This window comes from Cucurbita moschata, unplaced genomic scaffold, assembly GCF_002738365.1.
Source record: "Cucurbita moschata cultivar Rifu unplaced genomic scaffold, Cmos_1.0 Cmo_Scf00022, whole genome shotgun sequence".
Classification (NCBI taxonomy): Eukaryota; Viridiplantae; Streptophyta; class Magnoliopsida; order Cucurbitales; family Cucurbitaceae; genus Cucurbita; species Cucurbita moschata.
The window spans coordinates 2087109-2106334 of record NW_019268538.1 but is presented as its reverse complement, the minus strand read 5'-3'; the positions used below and the strand labels follow the sequence as shown (position 1 = coordinate 2106334).

General features: G+C 36.8%; 4 protein-coding genes and 1 long non-coding RNA gene across 5 annotated transcripts; 1 reads left to right on the top strand and 4 right to left on the bottom strand.

Annotated features, from left to right (window-relative positions):
• Positions 1–1238: 1238 nt before the first annotated feature.
• On the top strand, positions 1239–2681 carry LOC111459154 (peroxidase 2-like). Its single transcript, XM_023101921.1, has 3 exons — positions 1239–1473; positions 1555–1743; positions 1892–2681. The coding sequence occupies exons 1-3, from the start codon at positions 1264–1266 to the stop codon at positions 2453–2455; spliced, it is 963 nt and encodes a 320-aa protein (XP_022957689.1). The 5' UTR covers positions 1239–1263; the 3' UTR covers positions 2456–2681.
• Positions 2682–3523: 842 nt separating this feature from the next.
• LOC111459453 (protein PHOTOSYSTEM I ASSEMBLY 2, chloroplastic) lies at positions 3524–7362 on the bottom strand. The gene is made up of 5 exons (XM_023102363.1): positions 7189–7362; positions 6321–6415; positions 5607–5766; positions 5324–5416; positions 3524–3780 (listed from the first exon to the last, which is right to left on the bottom strand). Exons 1-5 carry the CDS (start codon positions 7262–7264, stop codon positions 3650–3652), a joined length of 555 nt encoding a protein of 184 aa, XP_022958131.1. The 5' UTR covers positions 7265–7362; the 3' UTR covers positions 3524–3649.
• Positions 7363–7789: 427 nt separating this feature from the next.
• LOC111459452 (casein kinase 1-like protein HD16) lies at positions 7790–13726 on the bottom strand. Its single transcript, XM_023102362.1, has 16 exons — positions 13140–13726; positions 12431–12559; positions 12241–12314; positions 12083–12152; positions 11937–11992; positions 11408–11479; positions 11215–11309; positions 11056–11122; positions 10716–10845; positions 10409–10627; positions 10179–10321; positions 9678–9852; positions 9501–9591; positions 8961–9118; positions 8288–8476; positions 7790–8155 (listed from the first exon to the last, which is right to left on the bottom strand). Exons 1-16 carry the CDS (start codon positions 13494–13496, stop codon positions 8096–8098), a joined length of 2085 nt encoding a protein of 694 aa, XP_022958130.1. The 5' UTR covers positions 13497–13726; the 3' UTR covers positions 7790–8095.
• Positions 13727–16502: 2776 nt separating this feature from the next.
• LOC111459597 lies at positions 16503–17186 on the bottom strand. Its single transcript, XR_002713317.1, has 2 exons — positions 16912–17186; positions 16503–16773 (listed from the first exon to the last, which is right to left on the bottom strand). It is a non-coding gene; the product is annotated as an uncharacterized LOC111459597 (long non-coding RNA).
• Positions 17187–17479: 293 nt separating this feature from the next.
• LOC111459590 (dirigent protein 22-like) lies at positions 17480–18208 on the bottom strand. The gene has a single exon (XM_023102574.1). It carries the CDS (start codon positions 18147–18149, stop codon positions 17589–17591), a length of 561 nt encoding a protein of 186 aa, XP_022958342.1. The 5' UTR covers positions 18150–18208; the 3' UTR covers positions 17480–17588.
• Positions 18209–19226: the final 1018 nt, after the last annotated feature.

Sequence of the window (19226 nt, the reverse complement as noted above, 5' to 3'; positions counted from 1 at the left end):
CCAAAAAAAAAAAAAAAAACCTCGTACCTATGAAAATGAATTCCTTACCTATGAACCCATGATTTTTTTTTTTTGTTTAACGAGTGAATGTGAGATTCTTTCCCAACAATTTTCAATAACTTCAGCTTAGTACATATTTAAATTGAATGATATTTTTGTTTATAGATTTTCTTGATATTTTTCGATGCGATGATTTCTAGATATTATGCTTTAAAATTATTGGAAAAGCATATTTTTATTTTTACCCTAAAAAATGACATAGGAGGAAAGTGATATAATGTTGTGTCTCATGTCGGCCACAGTGAGCCATAAAATAATAATATCTAATTTGTGGGAAAATGGTGGTAGGTGCCCACACATTCGGGCGCTCAAGATGCCAATTTTTCGACCGAAGATTGAACGTTTCAAACCCAGACAACACCCTGGACGCCTCATACGCAGCCCAGCTCCGCCGAGCATGTGCGAGAGGCAGAGACACTTTCGTGAACCTTGACCCCACCACTCCCGACGCCTTCGACAAAAACTACTTCACAAATCTTCAATCCAACTTCGGGCTTCTGGGCAGCGACCAGGTCCTGTTCTCCACCCCCGGCTCGGACACCGTGGGCATCGTCAACACCTTCGCCCGCAGCCAACAGCAGTTCTTCAACAGCTTCGGTCAATCCATGATCAACATGGGAAATATCAAGCCATTAACTGGAAATAAGGGAGAAATTAGATCCAATTGCAGAAGACTCAACTAAACCAACAAAAACCTCCCTTTTTATATATATAAATATTAAAAACAATGTTGTGGTTAAAATTAATGCAATCAGCTGAATCTAAGACATGGGTCGGTTGCAGCTTAAAAAAAGTGGGATGAGACATATACTCGTTCCATGTACGTGTGTAATTTCGTTCTACATATATTGAATAAAAGTGCTGTCTTTATACTTAACACGATTATCTCTATTGACACCAGCCATTTTGAAAAAAAAAATACTCTCTCCCGTGGTATGAGAGGCCTCAAAGTCATGAGAGTTTATGCTCAAAGTCGACAATATCATACTATTATGGATAGTCGTGTTGATGGGTTAGAATTAGTGTTCATTATTTTAAATTCATCAAAACGGTCTCTAATTTTGTATTGGATTTGGGGTTTGAAAAGTCAAACGCTGCCTTCTTTTCAACCTTCAATTTGTCCTCACCCCCTCCACCACCACCTTGGCTTCACGCCTATAAAACCATATGCCATTTGGCTTAAGCTCATTATACTAGACCTCAATGGCTTCTTTCAAAGCTATGATTCCTTTGGCTCTTTGTGTGTGTTTCTTGGTTGGGTCCGTTACTTCTCAGCTCACCTCCACCTTCTACGACACTACTTGCCCCAATGTGTCCAGCATTGTGCAAGGCGTCGTGCAACAAGCTCTCCAAAGCGACGATCGTGCTGGTGCTAAACTCATCCGTCTTCACTTCCACGACTGCTTTGTCGATGTAAGTATCATATTAAAACTCTTCGCATTAGACATTATTTTAATTAATCTGTGTGACTGACTGATGATGTCAAATTTGTAGGGATGTGATGGGTCTGTTCTACTAGAGGATCAAACAGGCATAGTGAGTGAGCTTGGTGCTCCTGGAAACGGAGGCATCACTGGTTTCAATATTGTCGACGACATTAAAACCGCAGTTGAGAATGTTTGTCCTGGTGTTGTCTCCTGTGCTGATATTCTAGCGCTTGGTTCTCGATTTGCCGTCACTTTGGTACGTAAATGATTCTATATTACTTGCAACATTAAATTAGTGGATACACATCGACTAATTTAGGGAATGGTCATGGGTTTATAATCAAGGCTATGAGAGGTTATGTTCAAAGTGGACAATATCATATCATTGTGGATGGTGTTTGCAGGCGAGCGGGCAGGGGTGGACGGTTCCATTGGGGAGAAGAGATAGTAGAACGGCGAATTTGGATGGAGCTAGAAATAGGCTTCCAAGTCCGTTTGAGGATCTCACAGAACTTCAAGGGAAGTTCAGGGACGTGGGGCTAGACGACACAACTGACCTCGTAGCCTTGTCAGGCGCGCACACGTTCGGGCGCTCAAGGTGCAGATTCTTCGACGGACGGCTGAACACATCCAACCCAGACCCAACCCTGGACTCGACATACGCGGACCAGCTACGACAGAGCTGTCAGCCGGGGCGTGACACATTCGTGAACCTGGACCCGACAACGCCCGACACGTTCGACAACAACTACTTCACGAATCTTCAGAACAACCGTGGGCTTCTAGGAAGTGACCAAGTGTTGTTGTCCACGAGTGGGGCCCCAACTGTGAGCATTGTGAACAACTTCGCCAACAGCCCGAGCCAATTCGCGAGCGCCTTCGCTCAGTCCATGATTAACATGGGAAATCTGAGCCCGTTGACGGGGAGCAGCGGGGAAATTAGGTCCAATTGCAGAAGGCTGAACTGAAAAGAAGTTAGATCAAAGTGTATCATAATAATAGATACGTATTGTTCGTGAGTTAATGTGGTTCGTGAAGTAACAATACCGAATAATGCAAGCACTTAGCTTAGCTTTGAGTGGTCGTGTTAGTTTGAAGAATACTGTGTTTTTGTGTTTCTAATTTTGTTTCGGGTTTTATCATTGGATCCAAATGACCAATTATATCAAATGAATGAAACTATTAGTATCACTATCATGGGTCTCTGAGATAAGATAGTCCATTTTCGTCCATATATNTATATATATATATATATATATATATATATATATATATATATATCTTTCCCATCATATTAATTATACTTAGTTAGTAATTATTTATCCAAATTAAATCAACTGGTAAAGAGTCGTATTCTTAATAAAGACAGCTTCGGAAAATGATGTTTAATTAATTAATTATGTGGCACCAAACTGATATGATCCTAACGAAGAGCTGAGAAGACTTTGGAATTTTCTTCTCATTATTATTCTATTTTCACATTCATAGGATATATTTTTCAATTATTATTTTTAGTATTTAATGTTGAGATATCTCATGTGTGATGGATGTGGCCCGCTCCGTTACAGATCACAAATTGGATAACGTTTCGGCTTCACGAATTTGTTAATATTTTAATACTTTTATTCATAATAAAAATTTTCTAAGATATAGAGTCATTGTCACTTTGTAAGAGAGACTTTGTAGTGTGAGAGTATTCGAAGTACGCTGACACGCAGCAAACCACATAAATTCTTGTGTCTCTCTGTCTAATTTCTATTTGTGGGTAGGTAAGTATGATCGATTTTGCTTTCACTTTCGTTACAACGAGTGGGTATCGTGGGTATCATCGTAGAGACATCGAACCAGATTTTCTGGGATTCATGGACTTTCTCCTCTAGAAACACAAGATTTTGTGGGATTTGTGCGACTTTCTTCTCTAGAAACACAAATCAAAGTAAGTTATGACTGATATTTATTTTATTCCGCTACTTCAGCTTTAAGGAAGGCTTCAGGGATTCATTATTTTCTGCATGTGACGATTCAAGACACTGTAATTCAGCATTGAAGAAGATAGCCATCTATAACTTAGAGCTTTGTTTTTACACTCACTGAATTCTGCCACAAAAGCCGCAATTATGTAACTTATAAATCTATCATCAATACATATAGAGACATGAAGTTTAAGAATTTGGTAACAAGCGACCATTGAACATCTTATCGAGCAATTTTCGTGCGTCCGGCCTTCGTAAAAGACCTTTGTTGTTTGGTAAACCAGTTCCTAGACATACAGGACATACAAGTTTTCCTCTACCTGCCACAACAAGTTTAGAATCAGCTCAAGATAAGAGAGATGAAGATAGAAAACCAAATAACACAAACAAGATCAAACGATCATAGATTCGAATACCTAGAGTTGCAATACAACCATTTCGAAGAAGTATAATGATCAAATTTAGATTGGTAGTTCAAGATTGCTCGTTTATAATGCATGAACTATGAATGTTCTTTTCATATTTATTCTTCAGCCTGTGATTTTTCTTTCTACTGTTAGCATGTTAAAATCGAAGTCGTAAGCTGACTATAACGTTCGGCTGCTTTTGATGAACAGCTAAGTGAATGATCAACCAAGGTTTTTTCTTCAGATTTGGGATATGGACAATTTGGCAGCCAACATATATGAACAATTTGGCAGTCAGTATAAAACCAATCCAGCAGAAGTTGCAGAATATTGATGTGATGATGCCCAAGGAAACCTTTTTTCTAATTAGGAAACTGGGATGTACAAGGAAATCTTTAATATCTATATACGTACATCTCTTGATAGTTCCAAATTGGGGAGAGAAAGAAAAACTTAATCAAGTCTCAAACAAACACACAAGATGCAAAAAAGGCGATTTAAGGATGATAGGTGTGAGATCCCACATCGATTGGAGAGGGAAATGAGTGTCAGTGAGGACGCTGAGCCTCGAAGGGGGGTGGATTATGAGATCCCACATTGGTTGGAGAGAGAAATGAAGCATTCTTTATAAGGGTGTGGAAACCTCTCCCTCGCAGACGTGGTTTAAAAGATTGAGGGGAAGCCCAGAAGAGAAAGCCTAAAGAGGAAAATTTCTGCTAGCGGTGGGCTTGAGCCAGACACCGGATGGTGTGCCAGCAAAGACACTAAGCCCCGAACGGGGTGGACACTGAGCGGTGTGCCAGCAAGGACGCTAGGCCTCAAAGGGAGGTGGATTGTGAGATCCCACATCGATTGCAGAGAGGAACAAGTGCTAGCGTGGTAGATTGTGAGATCCCACATCGATTGAAGAGAGAAATAAGCGCCCGCGAGGATGCTGAGCCTTGAAGGGGGTGGATTGTGAGATCCCACATCGGTTGGAGAGGAGAACGAAACATTCTTTATAAGGGTGTGAAAACCTCTCCCTAGCATAACCGTTTTAAAACATTGAGGGGAAGCCCGGAAGGAAAAATCTAAAGAAGACGATATCTTCTAACAGTGGGCTTTGTCCGTTACAATAGGATCCTAGATTACTGCCCCAGTGAATGAAGGTTATTCCAAAAGAATTGGCTATCTGCACAAGATGTACTAGAGATACAAGTGTATTATCTCGGCAACTAACTATCAAATGATTGATTGTATGAGAAGAAGCAAGGTGAATACACCATCGGCTAAAGTTTAACTTTCTTGATGAGAAAAATAACAATAAGCATTCAATTTTCTGCATCTCAAGGCTATAACAACAGGATAAGAGGTTTCTAGCAGAGGTGAAGTTGTATCCAACTGAAAGCATGAAAATATATGCAAGCATTCATTGATGATAACAGAGCACCATCATTTGCAGATAGAGATGAATTACCATAACAATTAGGACATTCTGTGAACTCGTAGACATCTTTCGCCCGTTTTCTGTTAAGAGCTTTCCATTTCCCTGTACCACCGCACATGTCACCTAAAAAGAAGAACAGTAAGCATCTCAGGGAAAATAGGAAGCACAAATAGATAACGAGGTACAATATTCTCATCAAACAGCATAAAAAAACGAGAAACGGTCTTTTTAACGCTCATATGTGGAAAAACTTGATAAAAATTTTGACCAGACAACAGTCATAACTAAACAAATGAAGAAAAAACATGCTTACAAAGTACGGCACCACTTCCTCCACAGTTTCTGCACGCAGGTTTTCCATCCATGGTATTTGCAATAGCTTCAGCCATTGTGCCCCCATAATCCTTTATCAATGTCGGAGACGAACACAAACATGTGAGGCACCATCGACGAGAGATCAAGATTCGAGTTCCCTGTGGTCAAAACAGTTGTTTTATAATACTAATTGGAAGTTAAGATTGTAGTAATCTACTCTAGACTATATACGAATAGAGCCATACATTTACATCTCAATTCTGTCACACAGAGATTATATTTATATTACTTGAAGATCATATCAGACTTGAAGATACAGCTAAAGAGTCGCTTTCTAAAAGACGGTTAATTGATTGGTTTCAAGAACTGATGATCTACAAGGCTCTTGCACCTTCTCATATTCCATTGGTATTATACTTTTGTCGACCACCCTCTTCCAACAATCTAAAAGGCTGTGACGCAAGGCATGCTTCAAAGATGAACTACGAGCATTCCAAAAATTAAATTGACCATATTTAGTTATAAATAGTGAGTGATTAGAGCTGTCAAAAGATGCACATCATGCAAGGAAATACACTTGATGTGAACTAAACTAGTTGCTAGCCCTGTGAAACATTGTGGCTGTAAATCAAAGCAAGAATTACTCTCATGAACGAGCTGTTGTTGCGGTGAAAGAAAGCTAGAAAGAAACATCAGTAAACAGGATCCTTACCTTTAGCGGTTTTGATGGTGTACTTGAATCTCCAGTAGTAGAGCTTTCATCATCAAGATTTGATGTCACTTGAAGTACAACGGGCTTTGAGTTAGCTGTTCAGTTTGGGCAAAGGAAGGTCAAAATTTTCCATTGACATAGACTTGAAAACGTAGATATGTCCAGTATCTTAAACCAGGAAATGAACCAATTTAGTTGAACTTTAATATGAAACAATTGTCCCAAAGTATAGGCCAACTTAACTCCCAAGATCTAGTCTGTAATGTGAAAAATCTTGTTGAAATTTAGTACCACTTTTTTATTTTGTAACTATTTATTCATAGTTATAAACACATGGTCACTAATGTATTTATTCATCTAAATTCCAGTAAATCTTAACAACATTTTTCACAATATGAACTAAATGGTTACAGATTTAAAAATGGCATACTAAAATGTAATCTAGAGATTAAGTAGTAACAAATTTGAGAGTATTAGTACTAAATCATTACAAACTGATGTTTGTGAACTAAATCCCTATTTTAATGAAATTACATGGACCAAAAGTGTTGTTGGACCAAAATCAAACACGAAAAGGAAAACCCATTTGTAACAGAGCTAAAGGATAAGTTGGGATTAGATTAGCAGTTCTTTAGCTCTTGGTTAACAAGCGAATTAAACCCAGAGTGAAAGAACAATTGCAGAAGGGGACGAAAAGCACCATAACAAAACTCGATGAAGGAAGGATAAGTTTATACAGAAACAGTCCACAAAGTGAAACGAACCGAAGGCAAATCAGCTAATCAACCACAAAGAAAAAAACATGGCAGCTGCTATGTCAGTAACTGAGTATACATATGCGATAAGAAGAGAGGGAGAGAGAGCTCACAGTGGGATAAGGAAGGTCTAGAGGAGGAAGAGGAGCGCAGGGGAATGGCGGATAGATGAGAAGAAGACGCCATCATCTTCTCTCTGTTGTGCGCCACTCGTTCTGTCACTCAATACTGTTAATTAGCGAACACTGTCATAGCCAAAGGCCATGGGTTCGAGAAAATGAGCCCCGTCCACCATATAGCTCCTCCACCCATCTTGGGTATTTAATATAATAATTTTTTATTAATTCCATTTTTGTAACTATTATTGTTCTTATAGATGCAATTTAAATTATATAAAATTTCAAATAATTATCTTATAAGTATTTATAAATTAAACATGATTCAATTAATTTTACTGTAAGTTATGTAACAATGGATTGGTTTTTCCTATCATTCTGCAACAATGTGGTATTAATTATTAATTAAAATGTAGCACCTGGAAACAATATTAACAAGTTTACAAAAGATAAAATTTCAGTTAGGCGTTATGCTATACAAAGCAAAGCCGAAACTCATCTTATCTTTATAATCGGCAGCTCCCTGGGGAATGAATTTCACGAACTTAGGACCACCTAATAACTAAACATTATATTCCTTTCTTTAGATACACAGGAGTTTGCACCGCACAAATACGCCTTTGATATATATATATATAGTGTGAGCGAGCACTGGAGAATTTGGTAAAATTTAGGGACTAAATTGAAACCGAGAAAGAAAGCGCCATTTGTACACAGCTTTGACGGAGGAACCAATTTAATATACAAACAAGGGCATGTACTCTCGCATGCTAAAAATACAGGCAATGCAACAACAACTATTATCATCATCAGATGAGACGAGACGGCCACCAAACAACAAAATCTGCTGCTGCTGCTGCTGCTTTCTTTGCGAATTCGTTGGAGGATGATGATAATATGTGATTTAAGCTACAGTTCTTCCATAACAGAGGCATGCAAGATACAGATTCTTCGCCCATTTTTCCTGCTCCAGACAAAACATTCAAAATCCTAGTAAGAAAATCTCAAGCTACACACTTTTTGTTCCTTTCCAAAACTTTGCATATATGACTGCTCGTCATTCTCCTCTACTATTTGCATGTTAAAATTGGTGTACCTTTACATGGGTGCTGGGAAACTGAGATGTGCGCAGTGTTTCTTGAGTCTCGTCACCAGGTTTGCGCCTAGGAACACTCAAAATAAGAGCTGCTTGATCCCAAGTTGCAGCTGTTGATGTTATTCGGTACCCATTATCCCATCGTCTATGGATGCCCTCACTTGGATAGAGGAAATCAAGCTCCACAACCTGGGCATTGACTAATAAATTAATAACATGAAGAGGTAAAGCTTGATTCCCACACCAAGTATAGAACTTTACATTAATCAAAGGGCTATAACACAAGTCCCAGAACGTATCATAATTAATGCACGAGACATCTATGTCAAATGATGTTCGACCGAAAAATGCAACAAGGAATAAGACGTGGAACTTATTACGACCGTTTGACACAAAGGGAATGTATACTAATGCCAAGACCACAAAATGTAGAAGTGAGAAATGAGAGCAGCTGATGCTGAAAATAAATGTCACGAAGAGATTGACACACAAATCAAGGAATAGGAGGCTGGAATAGGAAAAACACACACACACACACATCAAGAACACAAAGTTGAAATGGAGTGTGACGGGAGATATAACTAGCAACTGAAAGAAACAAATTGCACAGAAGATAATTAACACAAACAAAATTGACCATAGATACTGCAAAAAAACATAAACGAAAGTAAACCTGGTCGCTAAAACCAGCATTGCGTGACATGACAACACCCCATCGGCTTCCTGCGGTTGCCATTGAGGTCACGTGAAATCCCTCTCTCCATTTCTTGTTTATCCATTTGAAGGGGAAAGAATCACTCACTTTGTATGACTGTTGGGTATATTGGGTCCCTGCAGAAGAAGGATAAACGGGAAGTGAAAATGATGGGAAGTACAAATACAGGCGTAGCAAGAACCATCCTGCAGAACTAATGTCAGAATGGTAGCATCTTAGAATAAAATCCAACAGACTTATTAATGTTGACACTTGGATTAACATTTATGTCTGTGCCTCCTAGGATATTCTCTTCCATTGACTATATGTTGTCGTAACCTTCCAATAGAGATATAGGCAGGAAATATTGCTGAATAATACCAATTCTTAAACGTGCAAGACAACTTAGATAACAAGGTATATAATTGATCACAATGAGGAGCCCACGACACAGGAAAGAACAATTATCAGTCTACAAAACAACCAATAACAAATCAAACATAATTGAAGCAGACGAACCTTTTGACATCACCACAAGGGAGCTTCCATTATTAGCACCAGCAATAGAACTGATGTAATAGTTCTTTTCCCACTGTTCCATTATCCATTCCTGCTTATTTTATATCAAATTTAATAAACGTTTCAGAGAATATTACAGGAAATTTTAAGACTTCAAACTTCAAAAATGAAAATGACCTTGTGCAAGAAAAAGGGAGAGAGCTCGTAGACTTGATTTGTAAAACCAGTTCCAGCATCCATGATTAATGCCCAAAGATTTGAACAGGATGCCACAGAACTAATAAGTAAACCATCTGCAATTCCTCTCTCTACATGTTGCGACAACCTTGCATCGGCCACATTATAATGATACCTGTACCATAGAAAACAAGTTATTTAAGAACATAGCACAAGAAATTTTCCATGGAATGAATGCCAGCTTAGCTCAATATCCCCTTCTCCCAATCATTCAAAATACTTTGCAGAGTAGTCTACAGTTCTTAGTTGATTGGAAACTTTAAGGAAGAAGTAATGAGATGCTTCATAGTTCAGAGCATAACACCCTCTAAATCAGATAAATGCTCTTGGTTATGACGAAAACATGTGTCATCATCATTTTGAGAGTCACTGCAAAAGGCCATACACCTGTTTGCAATTAAAATGGGAGGAAGTAGTAAAAGCTGCACCATGTAACCTTACCTTTGCTTCATTGGCAGCCGAGCATTGTAAATTGAAATCCACTGTGTAGCAGGAACACCTAAACGAACTTTCTTTCTTGGCTGCCCATCGTCTTCTTCTCCAATATTCAGCCTGCCACGCTTTTGTCCAACTTGACTGATAATCTAGCAATGATTATGAACAAAAAGATTTGTTTAATAAAACACATTGGACAAAAAAACTCAACCAAAAACCTTGGGCAATTTCATTACCTTCTGGGCACCATCAGTTTTTATGGGTCTTACTGCTGGATTTGGCCCAAGAAAACCCTCAAATAAAGATATTAGCTTAGAATAATTGGGTTCTTCATCGAATTTCATGTTCACCACGATTTCAAGAAATTCTTTAATAGGTGGGGGGCAGAAGCAGCACAACATTTCAGGAGATGTTGCCATCTTTTTTTTGCAAACCAGAAAGGATTTGTTATCACCCTAAAAGAAAGAGGCAGGTAAGATGTTAGTTTAATAAGGGAACTAAAAACTTCAGCACAATGCTAAATACACTCTAAACTTCTCAAACCTGATAGCCTTGCCATGGTAACCTTCCCCGATGGAGAAATATGAGAGTGTATGCAAGAGATTCAAGATCGTCTCTTCTACTAGCAGTTCTGCCCAAATGTGCATGAACACTAGCATACCGAACAGTTCCTCTGCGGTTGTAGGAAAGAAAAAGTATCAAAATCATTGAATTCATATCAACATAAGTATAATAAGACATAACAACCACGTGATAGAAAAACAATGTTAGTGTAAAATACTGAGTATCACATGGACATGCCAATGAATATTATGGATTCTATAACAGCCATAAGGATCAATCACAATAGAACTCGTAGTTGATGACAGCACACATCACTCACCTAAACATATCAGGACGTTGGTCATATTCAACATGCTGTCCAGTAGAGCTGTCTTTCCATTTAGTTGCTGTAGCAAGATTGGCAATAAAATAACCATAATGCAATAATAGTAAATCGATTAAAAAAACAATTCTATGTCAGTTATAGAACTAAGCTCACCTAATCCCAGGTCAACAAGAAACAATTTTTTCTCTTGTGCTGTAGAAGGTTGACCGAGCAAAAAGTTCTCTGGTTTTACATCTCCATGCACATAACTATTTGTAATTTTTAAAAAAGACGGTCAAGATAAAAGGAAAATATTGAACTAAAAGATTGATAAACCACTTTAAAAAAAGAAACCACAATTGCATACCCTTTTGCATGCATCTTATCCAAGATTGATAATGATTCCACAGCAATGCAAGATACCATTTCTGCAGACATGCTGTCATAAATCCGACAATAATGAGACACACAACAAATGAATGTCCAAAATCAAATATTCCACGATCCATAAACCAAAGCAATAATTAATTTCTTTCGGACTAAAATACTAAAGAAGCTTAATTATAAATCATATTCATTATTAATAACATTAGTAAGAATGGTGTTTGAGTAATATCTCTCTAAAGCATAATAATAAGACATTGTTCAACTCAATCAGGTCTCAAGATCTCAACAAATCTCATTCAAGTTCTGATTTTATAAAACCCTAGATCAGTGTCAGAAACCAGATGCAAAACTAATACATTCCTCAAGCCAGAAATTGCATTAATGCAATTCACCATTTCACTTTTAATATGAACGATAAGTAATGGCAAACGATTAAAAAAATGAAAAATATGTGCAAGAACAGATGTGAGAAGTAAAGCAACGTAAAGATACAAGCTCAAGAAACTCACGCCTGCCCTGAAGAATTCCATACATCCCACAAGCTGGGGCCTAACATGTCCATAACCTGAAAAAGAAAGTTTAAAACATAAACTTAAGGAAACAAGTTAGAAAAAGGAAAACTATATGCTACAAAGGGACGAAGTAGTTGACATACCATTACGTAATAGTCTCCTTGTCGACCCTTATAGTGTACTTTTGGTACTCCATGACTACCACCAAGGGCACTATTCAACAAAGTATCAGAGGTGAGCATTTACAAATACAACTTCTATCATTAAAAAAAACGTCCATATAACCCAGAAAGTTACTCACTTGTAAACTTGCCATTCATATGGAGGACCATAATTACAACCTTTGCTATTTCTGTGTTCAAATTTCAGAGCAACCTGAAAATAAAATAAAATAATAAATAAAAGGTAAAAATATGAAGATACGTGGATGCTGACAAATTAGAATTTAGCATACATGCATCAATTAATAAAAAATACTTCCAAATTTTTACCTCAATAGCTGCAGCACCAGTTGCACGATCATTTCCACCTGTAAGCCGACGACCAACGAATACTTGCCCAAATCCACCTTTACCCAGTTTTCTCTCTATTTTATACAGTGGTGACCCTCCTACTTGGACCTTGAAACAGAACACAAAACAGTAAATAAACTCACGATGAAACAGAAACTCTGAACACGGAAAATTCACTCAAAGTACTTCCAGGACATGCCAAGCCCTATAACTTTAAATTTTAAAAGTTCAGCAAAGTGGATAAGCCAAAAATTTACATGCAAGCACATTAGACATCATGCAACAACTCAAGTAGAGCTTAAAATTACAGTGGAAAGATCCTTCTGAAGTAAACCATGATAGGTTAGCTCAGAGACTGAAGAAACAAATGCAGATGACTCAGAAGTCATAACTTTGACTGTCAGCTAAACTGTTAAATATGAGCACTTGGAGGTTAAATGTGGTTTGGCAGGAGATTGCCCCATGATATAAACATCCATGGTAACTGAATTAAAACTGATCAAATACACCGTCGGCCGAACTAAATTGTAAGGCAGATGCTCATCTGTTGCAATAACAAGACTAACACAGCACAATCAACCTAAAAGCACTTAGTCGAAACCCATAATCAACAAAAATGGCAGATTAAAAACAGGAAATAATCAGAAAAATCAAACTAATCTAGAGTAAATATCAAAAAGAGAAATACCTTCTCCGGAAAAGGCGCTGAACTACCCTCTTCCTCTATGCCAGCAGCCTTATTAGCACTCAAGCCGCCACTTTCATCACCCATCGCACCCTTGTCTTCTTGTTCTTCCTCAAGCCCTTGCACCTTTCTGTCCTCCAAACCAGTATCCCTCTCAGATATAACAATCACCTGATCTTCCTGATTGTTATTTAATTCTTTAATTGCCAATCTTGTTCTCGGCCTGGGTCTCGCCTCCGCAGCTTCTCTAGCGACCGCAGCCCGTGTCTTGACGTAATTTCCAGGCCGCGGAGGCTCCTCAAAGCGATTCTGAACGATCCTAGCGCGGCCTCTGCGCACACCTCTGCGAAGCACCGGCATTGCTCAAACCCATAAAAAAGTAGGTGCGAAACAACGCCAATAATATGATCATTATCTTAGATTCAACTAAGCTCCGATATCGTAGACATGGCCGAATTTTGTGGGAGGGAAAAAAAAAATTAAAAAGGAAAAATTGGAGGAAAGTAGATGAGGATTCCAATAAAGAATCGGTTGAAGGATGAGTGAATGCGTGAGATTGATTTCTGGATGTTGAGATTGAAATGGGGCTTCGATNTCATTTTTTTAATATCTTATTTCTATTAAATAAATACATCATGTTTTGAATTCAAAATTTAAAAATTAAAAAAAAAAAAAAACAACCTAATAATTAATCGAAAGATTTTATCCACGAGGTTGTCTAAGGGCACAATCGACTTTACACTAAAATAATCAATAATGCACCAAAAAAGAAAAATAAGAAAGTTTTTTATTTTTTTATTTTTTTTTTATTTCCAAATTTAACAATGTTGTTGCGTATCCGAAATTTGATTCAAAATTTTTATGGAATTTCTTTTAAATTTTTAGTTAAATTGTCATACTACTAACTTTGGTGAATTTAAATATCTAATTATGTTTTTTCTTTAAAAAAAATCTAATTTATTTGTTTTAAATTTTTTTTAGTCTTCAAATATTATGTGTATAAAATTTTTAATTTTTATAAATTTGATAAAATCTTCAATTTTGCAATAAAAAACAAAAAACAATTTACATATTTAAGAATTTTCTTATTTATTTATTTGTATGTATTTAATTTGATTATCAATCATTTTAGAATTTGATTGCCCAATTTGAAAGTTTCGATTTTTTTTAATGTGACTTTTTTTTTTTTTTTGCATTTTTAGTTTTAATTATATCATAATTTTAGTAAATCTTCTGGCTTACTTGTGTGTGAAATTTAATTGTTTTAGATTTTTTTTTTTTTTTTTTTTTTTTTTTTTTTTTTTTTTGTTTTGTTTCTAATTACCAAAAAGCATGATATTTTTTTTAATTTGTTGTCCAATTATATCATACTTTATTTATCTTGATTTTAGATCTATTTTAATTACTCCATCATTTCGGGATTTATAACCCTGTTTTGTTGGAGGCATTTTGGTATTTTCATAAATCTTATTAATATTCAAATATATTATTTAATAATTTTTCCAATAAAAAAAAGTCAAGTCACATTTAAATTTTAGTCATGATTTGAATTTCTAATTTTTTTTAGTCAAAAGCAATTTAAACTTCTAGGGTTAAAAAGATATTTTATCTTTAAATCTACTTCCTAAAAAATAAAAAAATATTAAATATTAGAACCAACTAAATTATATAAAATTCTCTTATTATTATTCCAATTTTAATAATAGTCTTAAACTTTTAAAATTCTTTAAAAATATCATTCACCTCTTAAAAAAGTTATTAAAAAAAATCTCAATTTTATAGGTAAAATGTCAAAGTTTAGTTAATTTCCTCTTTGGCTTTGAGTTTCTACTCAAAATTTTAAAAATGTGTATGCTAGGTAGAGGTTTCACACCTTTGTAAAAAAAATGTGTATGCTAGGAAGAGGTTTCCACACCTTTGTAAAAACAATGTTTCGTTCTCCTCCCCAACTAATGTGGGATCTCACAATCCACCCCTCTTCGGAGTCCAACATCCTTGTTGGCCTCGTTCTCGCCTCCAATTTATGTGGGATCTCACATAAATAGTAACACTACTATAATTTGAGTGTGGTTATAATAATCTTTAGTTGCAGAAGATTGGTTGAGAAACGAAGTAAGCTTATTCACGGTATCGGTTAGCATCTACCAACAATAAGTGCATCTTTCCTACATCTTCCACTATGGTTCACAGTTTATGGATCATCATGGCTACCGTATTGACAGTTGATTGATCAGTGAAAGTAAACTTATATGCAACCCCACACCAAAAGAGCTTGTACATGCCAAGCCACAACCTTTTGAGCCAATTTCGCCTAGTTCCTCGGGTTAGATGAACACGACTCTCTACAATGGTATGATATTATTCAATTTGAGCACAAGCTCTCATGGCTTTGCTTTGGGATTCCCCAAAAGACCTCATACCAATGGAGAGAGTATTCTTTGATTATAAACTCATGATCATTCCCTAAATTAGTCAATGTGGGACTTTCATCATCCAACACCTCATGTGATCGAACTCATTCTTCTAGTAGCCCTCCTAAGCATATCTTCATAATTGCTTTCTAAGGCTAACTTGGGTGGGGAGATCTCAAGGAGTCCTAGATTTGGCTTGCCCTTTGATTTAGGATCAACTAGATTTGGCTAAACTAGTTTAAGTATGAAAAAACACCCCAAGTATTTGAATGGGAAGCACATACAAGGAACAAAAAACACCCCAAGTATTTGAATGGGAAGCACATACAAGGAACGGAGAACATACGAAAGCTTTGGAATATTATTTTCAAGTACTAGAGCGAAACCCCTTCTTACCACAAGCTTTTGACGTCCAAGAACATATCATAATAATCAATCATCAAACATTTTCTTTTTAATACTTTGGCTCAAAATGCTCCAAAACGCACCACCTAACTAATATACCATGCTACATAGTTTCCTAGCCATAGATTACCAGCATTCTACATAGTTTCATGCCTAACATCCATGAGCAACATTTTCCATTCCAAGGTATATGAATTTCACTACAAGAACAAACGCCCTAAACTTTGTATTTTGAATACCAAGTAAAGTAAGAGGATATATATATATATGGTGGGCGTACCTGTATGTTCACCAATCTGGTTATGGAGATTGGAATCGGCTCTGAATGGTCCAAATGGCTCCTGCGGTTGCCCTCACCAACCAGCCCGAACAGACAAGGGCAAATCAGCACTCACAGGCGTCTGATGACAAACAAAAAGCGAAGTGGTTGGTCATCTCAAAGCTTACTTCCCACTTAAGCATTTCGTCGAACAACTGGTACGCACAATCAATTGATTGATGACTAATGCGTGTCGTTATGGTTTTCTACCATCACAGTAATAAATTATAAGACTTGGAAGCTAAATTTGATTCAACTGGATAGTGGAATTACTATTCGGTCACGAGTAGAAAAAATTGGACTATCTATTTTCATTAATTGTTCGAAATTCCACCACGCGATCACAGCATGAACCAAAAACAGACAGAATCTAAAAAAAACAACAACAACAACAACACTTTCATCCCATTTTAGAAGAATTCTTTGATTCCGAGACGGAGAATTGGAAGGGAGGCGGTCGGAGCACGGCTTCCTCTGTCTCAATTGGATCTGACCTCCGTATCTACAACAAAAGACAATAGAGGCGGCAAAAGAAACAGGAACAATCTTCAATTCGTGCACATTCATACAACAAAATTCAAGAACAAACCAGAATGAAAGAATTAGTAGTAAGAATTAATCTGGGAGAGAGGGAGAGAACCGGATCTTGGAGAACAAGTTTGGTGTCATCTTTAGCAGGCCTGAACGGCGGTTTATGGGGCCTGTCCTTGCATTCTACAGTATTCGTCGGATTGGTTGGAGTTGAAAGCTCTGAAGCTCTCATCGTCACTGGTTGAAGCTTCGAAAGGTTCTCCGATCAGAAATTTGCAGTTCAATGGCCGATTTCCAAATTTTCTTCTTCGTCGGAGATAATAAATAAATAGGTTTAAATTTTAAAATGTTCTTTTTATTATTTCATCTTAATGTTTTATAACCATTTTTTAGTGACCAAAAATATTTTTACTTTTATTTTATTTTACATTTTTACCCCTCCCATTTGTTTATTTTATCTAATTCCATTAAATCCATTTCATTTTTGTTTAATTCAATGCATTGGAGGATGAAAGCCCCACGTCAAGGAATGATTATGGTTCATAATCAAATAATACTCCCTCGTTAGTATGCGGCCTTTTGAGGAAGCCCAAAACAAAGTTATGGAAGATTATGCATGGACAATATCATATCATTGGGTGATGGGTGAGAGAGTCGTGTTCATCTCACACGATGGATGATAGTAAGCAATGAGGGGAGGTGCGTGTTTATTGAGTTAAAAAATAAGAACACAAGATTCAGCCTCGAAATCAAACAAACCCACATGGGAAATAAATAAAAATCCCATCAATAATGCAACACATAAATATTATATTCAACGACGGCATCCAACGAGGTAGCGTTGAAAAACTGAGTTCTCGCCTGAGCATACCCTCTCGCGAATCGGAACCGCCCGCTTCCACCGACCACCGGCATCTCTCGGACAGTGTTGAGAATGGGGTTATGGCCAAGGATGGCGATGGAGCTGCCGTTGTACTTGCCGGAAGTGAAGACGAAGTTCATGGCCATCAAAAGCCCAATCTCGGTCTGTGCGGCAGAGGCGTAGAGGCCCTGTGACCTCCCAACCAGCTGGGATTTGGGGTGTGGGCCGACCGTCAATGGGTTGTCGAACATGTTCACAAGCCCAAACAACGTGGTGTTGCTGAGCCCTGGCAACACCGCGATGCTGGTGGGCTTATTCCCGCCCACGACATCGTGCCAATACAAATGAAGATGGGTCAGCTTCTCTTTCTTCAGCCGCAACACTTTGGGGTTCAGGTTGCTGGCGAATGAGTACTCCGCCGCCATAGCTGAGCTCATGGCCATGGACAACAAAAGAAAGCACGAAATGGCGAGTTTAGCTGCCATGGCTGCCGGAACAGAGCAAAATTTTGGGGTTTGGAGATGAGGAAGCTAGAAGGGTAGAACGGGTATATATATATATATATATAGACCCACGTGGCGTGTCAGAGATGTCAGCTGTGGGAATACGACTGGATGTGTGAATTGGACTAAATTGGCAGACCGATTTTTTTTTTTTTTCTCCATAATTATTATTTTTTAAAAGAATAAATTTTCATACTCATTTTAAATTTTTGTTAACTTTTCAAGTATAACAAAATTTAAATATATTTTTTAAAATGAATTAAATGGAAAATTTAGATTAGTAAACTGAAAAACAAGACACTAAATGTCAAACATGGCTTCTTTGAATATTAGAAAAGTCAATGATAATATACTCTCTTTATTTGTGGATGGATTTGATTGGTTGGACTTTTAAATATTAAAATTCAATGAATTTGATTTTTGTTTTTAATAATTTTAATTTCTTTTAAGAAAAAAATAAATAGATAATATTTCTAAAAAATTATTGAAAAGAATAAAAATATTTTAATTAAATATATAATAATCATTAAATAGAAAGTGAAATGCTTACGGCACAAAATAGATAATCACGTCACAATTGAATAATTTATTTAATAAAGTAAATCAAAATCACTTATACATCGTATTTGTGAAAATAAAATAAACCAAAGTTAGGATGGTGTCACTTCATTTGCTATTATTTTTTACCAGTTTGTGAGAGATTGAAATTGACTTGCATGTTGGTGAAGGTAACATATGGTTTGTTTACCTTGGATTTGTGCACAATAATATATAATCATTATGAACAAACAACCTAACATAACCATACCCATATGGAATGGATTTCATTTCAATCAATTAACCCACTTTTTTTCTTCCAAACACGATCATTACCCTTACCTAAAAATTAGCGATAGTTCATGTTACGGAGCCTGCTGCGGTTATACATAGCTCCTTGCATCAATACAAATCCCTCACGGGTACATATATGAAGCCAATATTCTCCATACAAATCCCTCGCGGTACATATCTGAAGTCATCAATATAAATCTTTTAGCCAATATTCTCCATACAAATCCC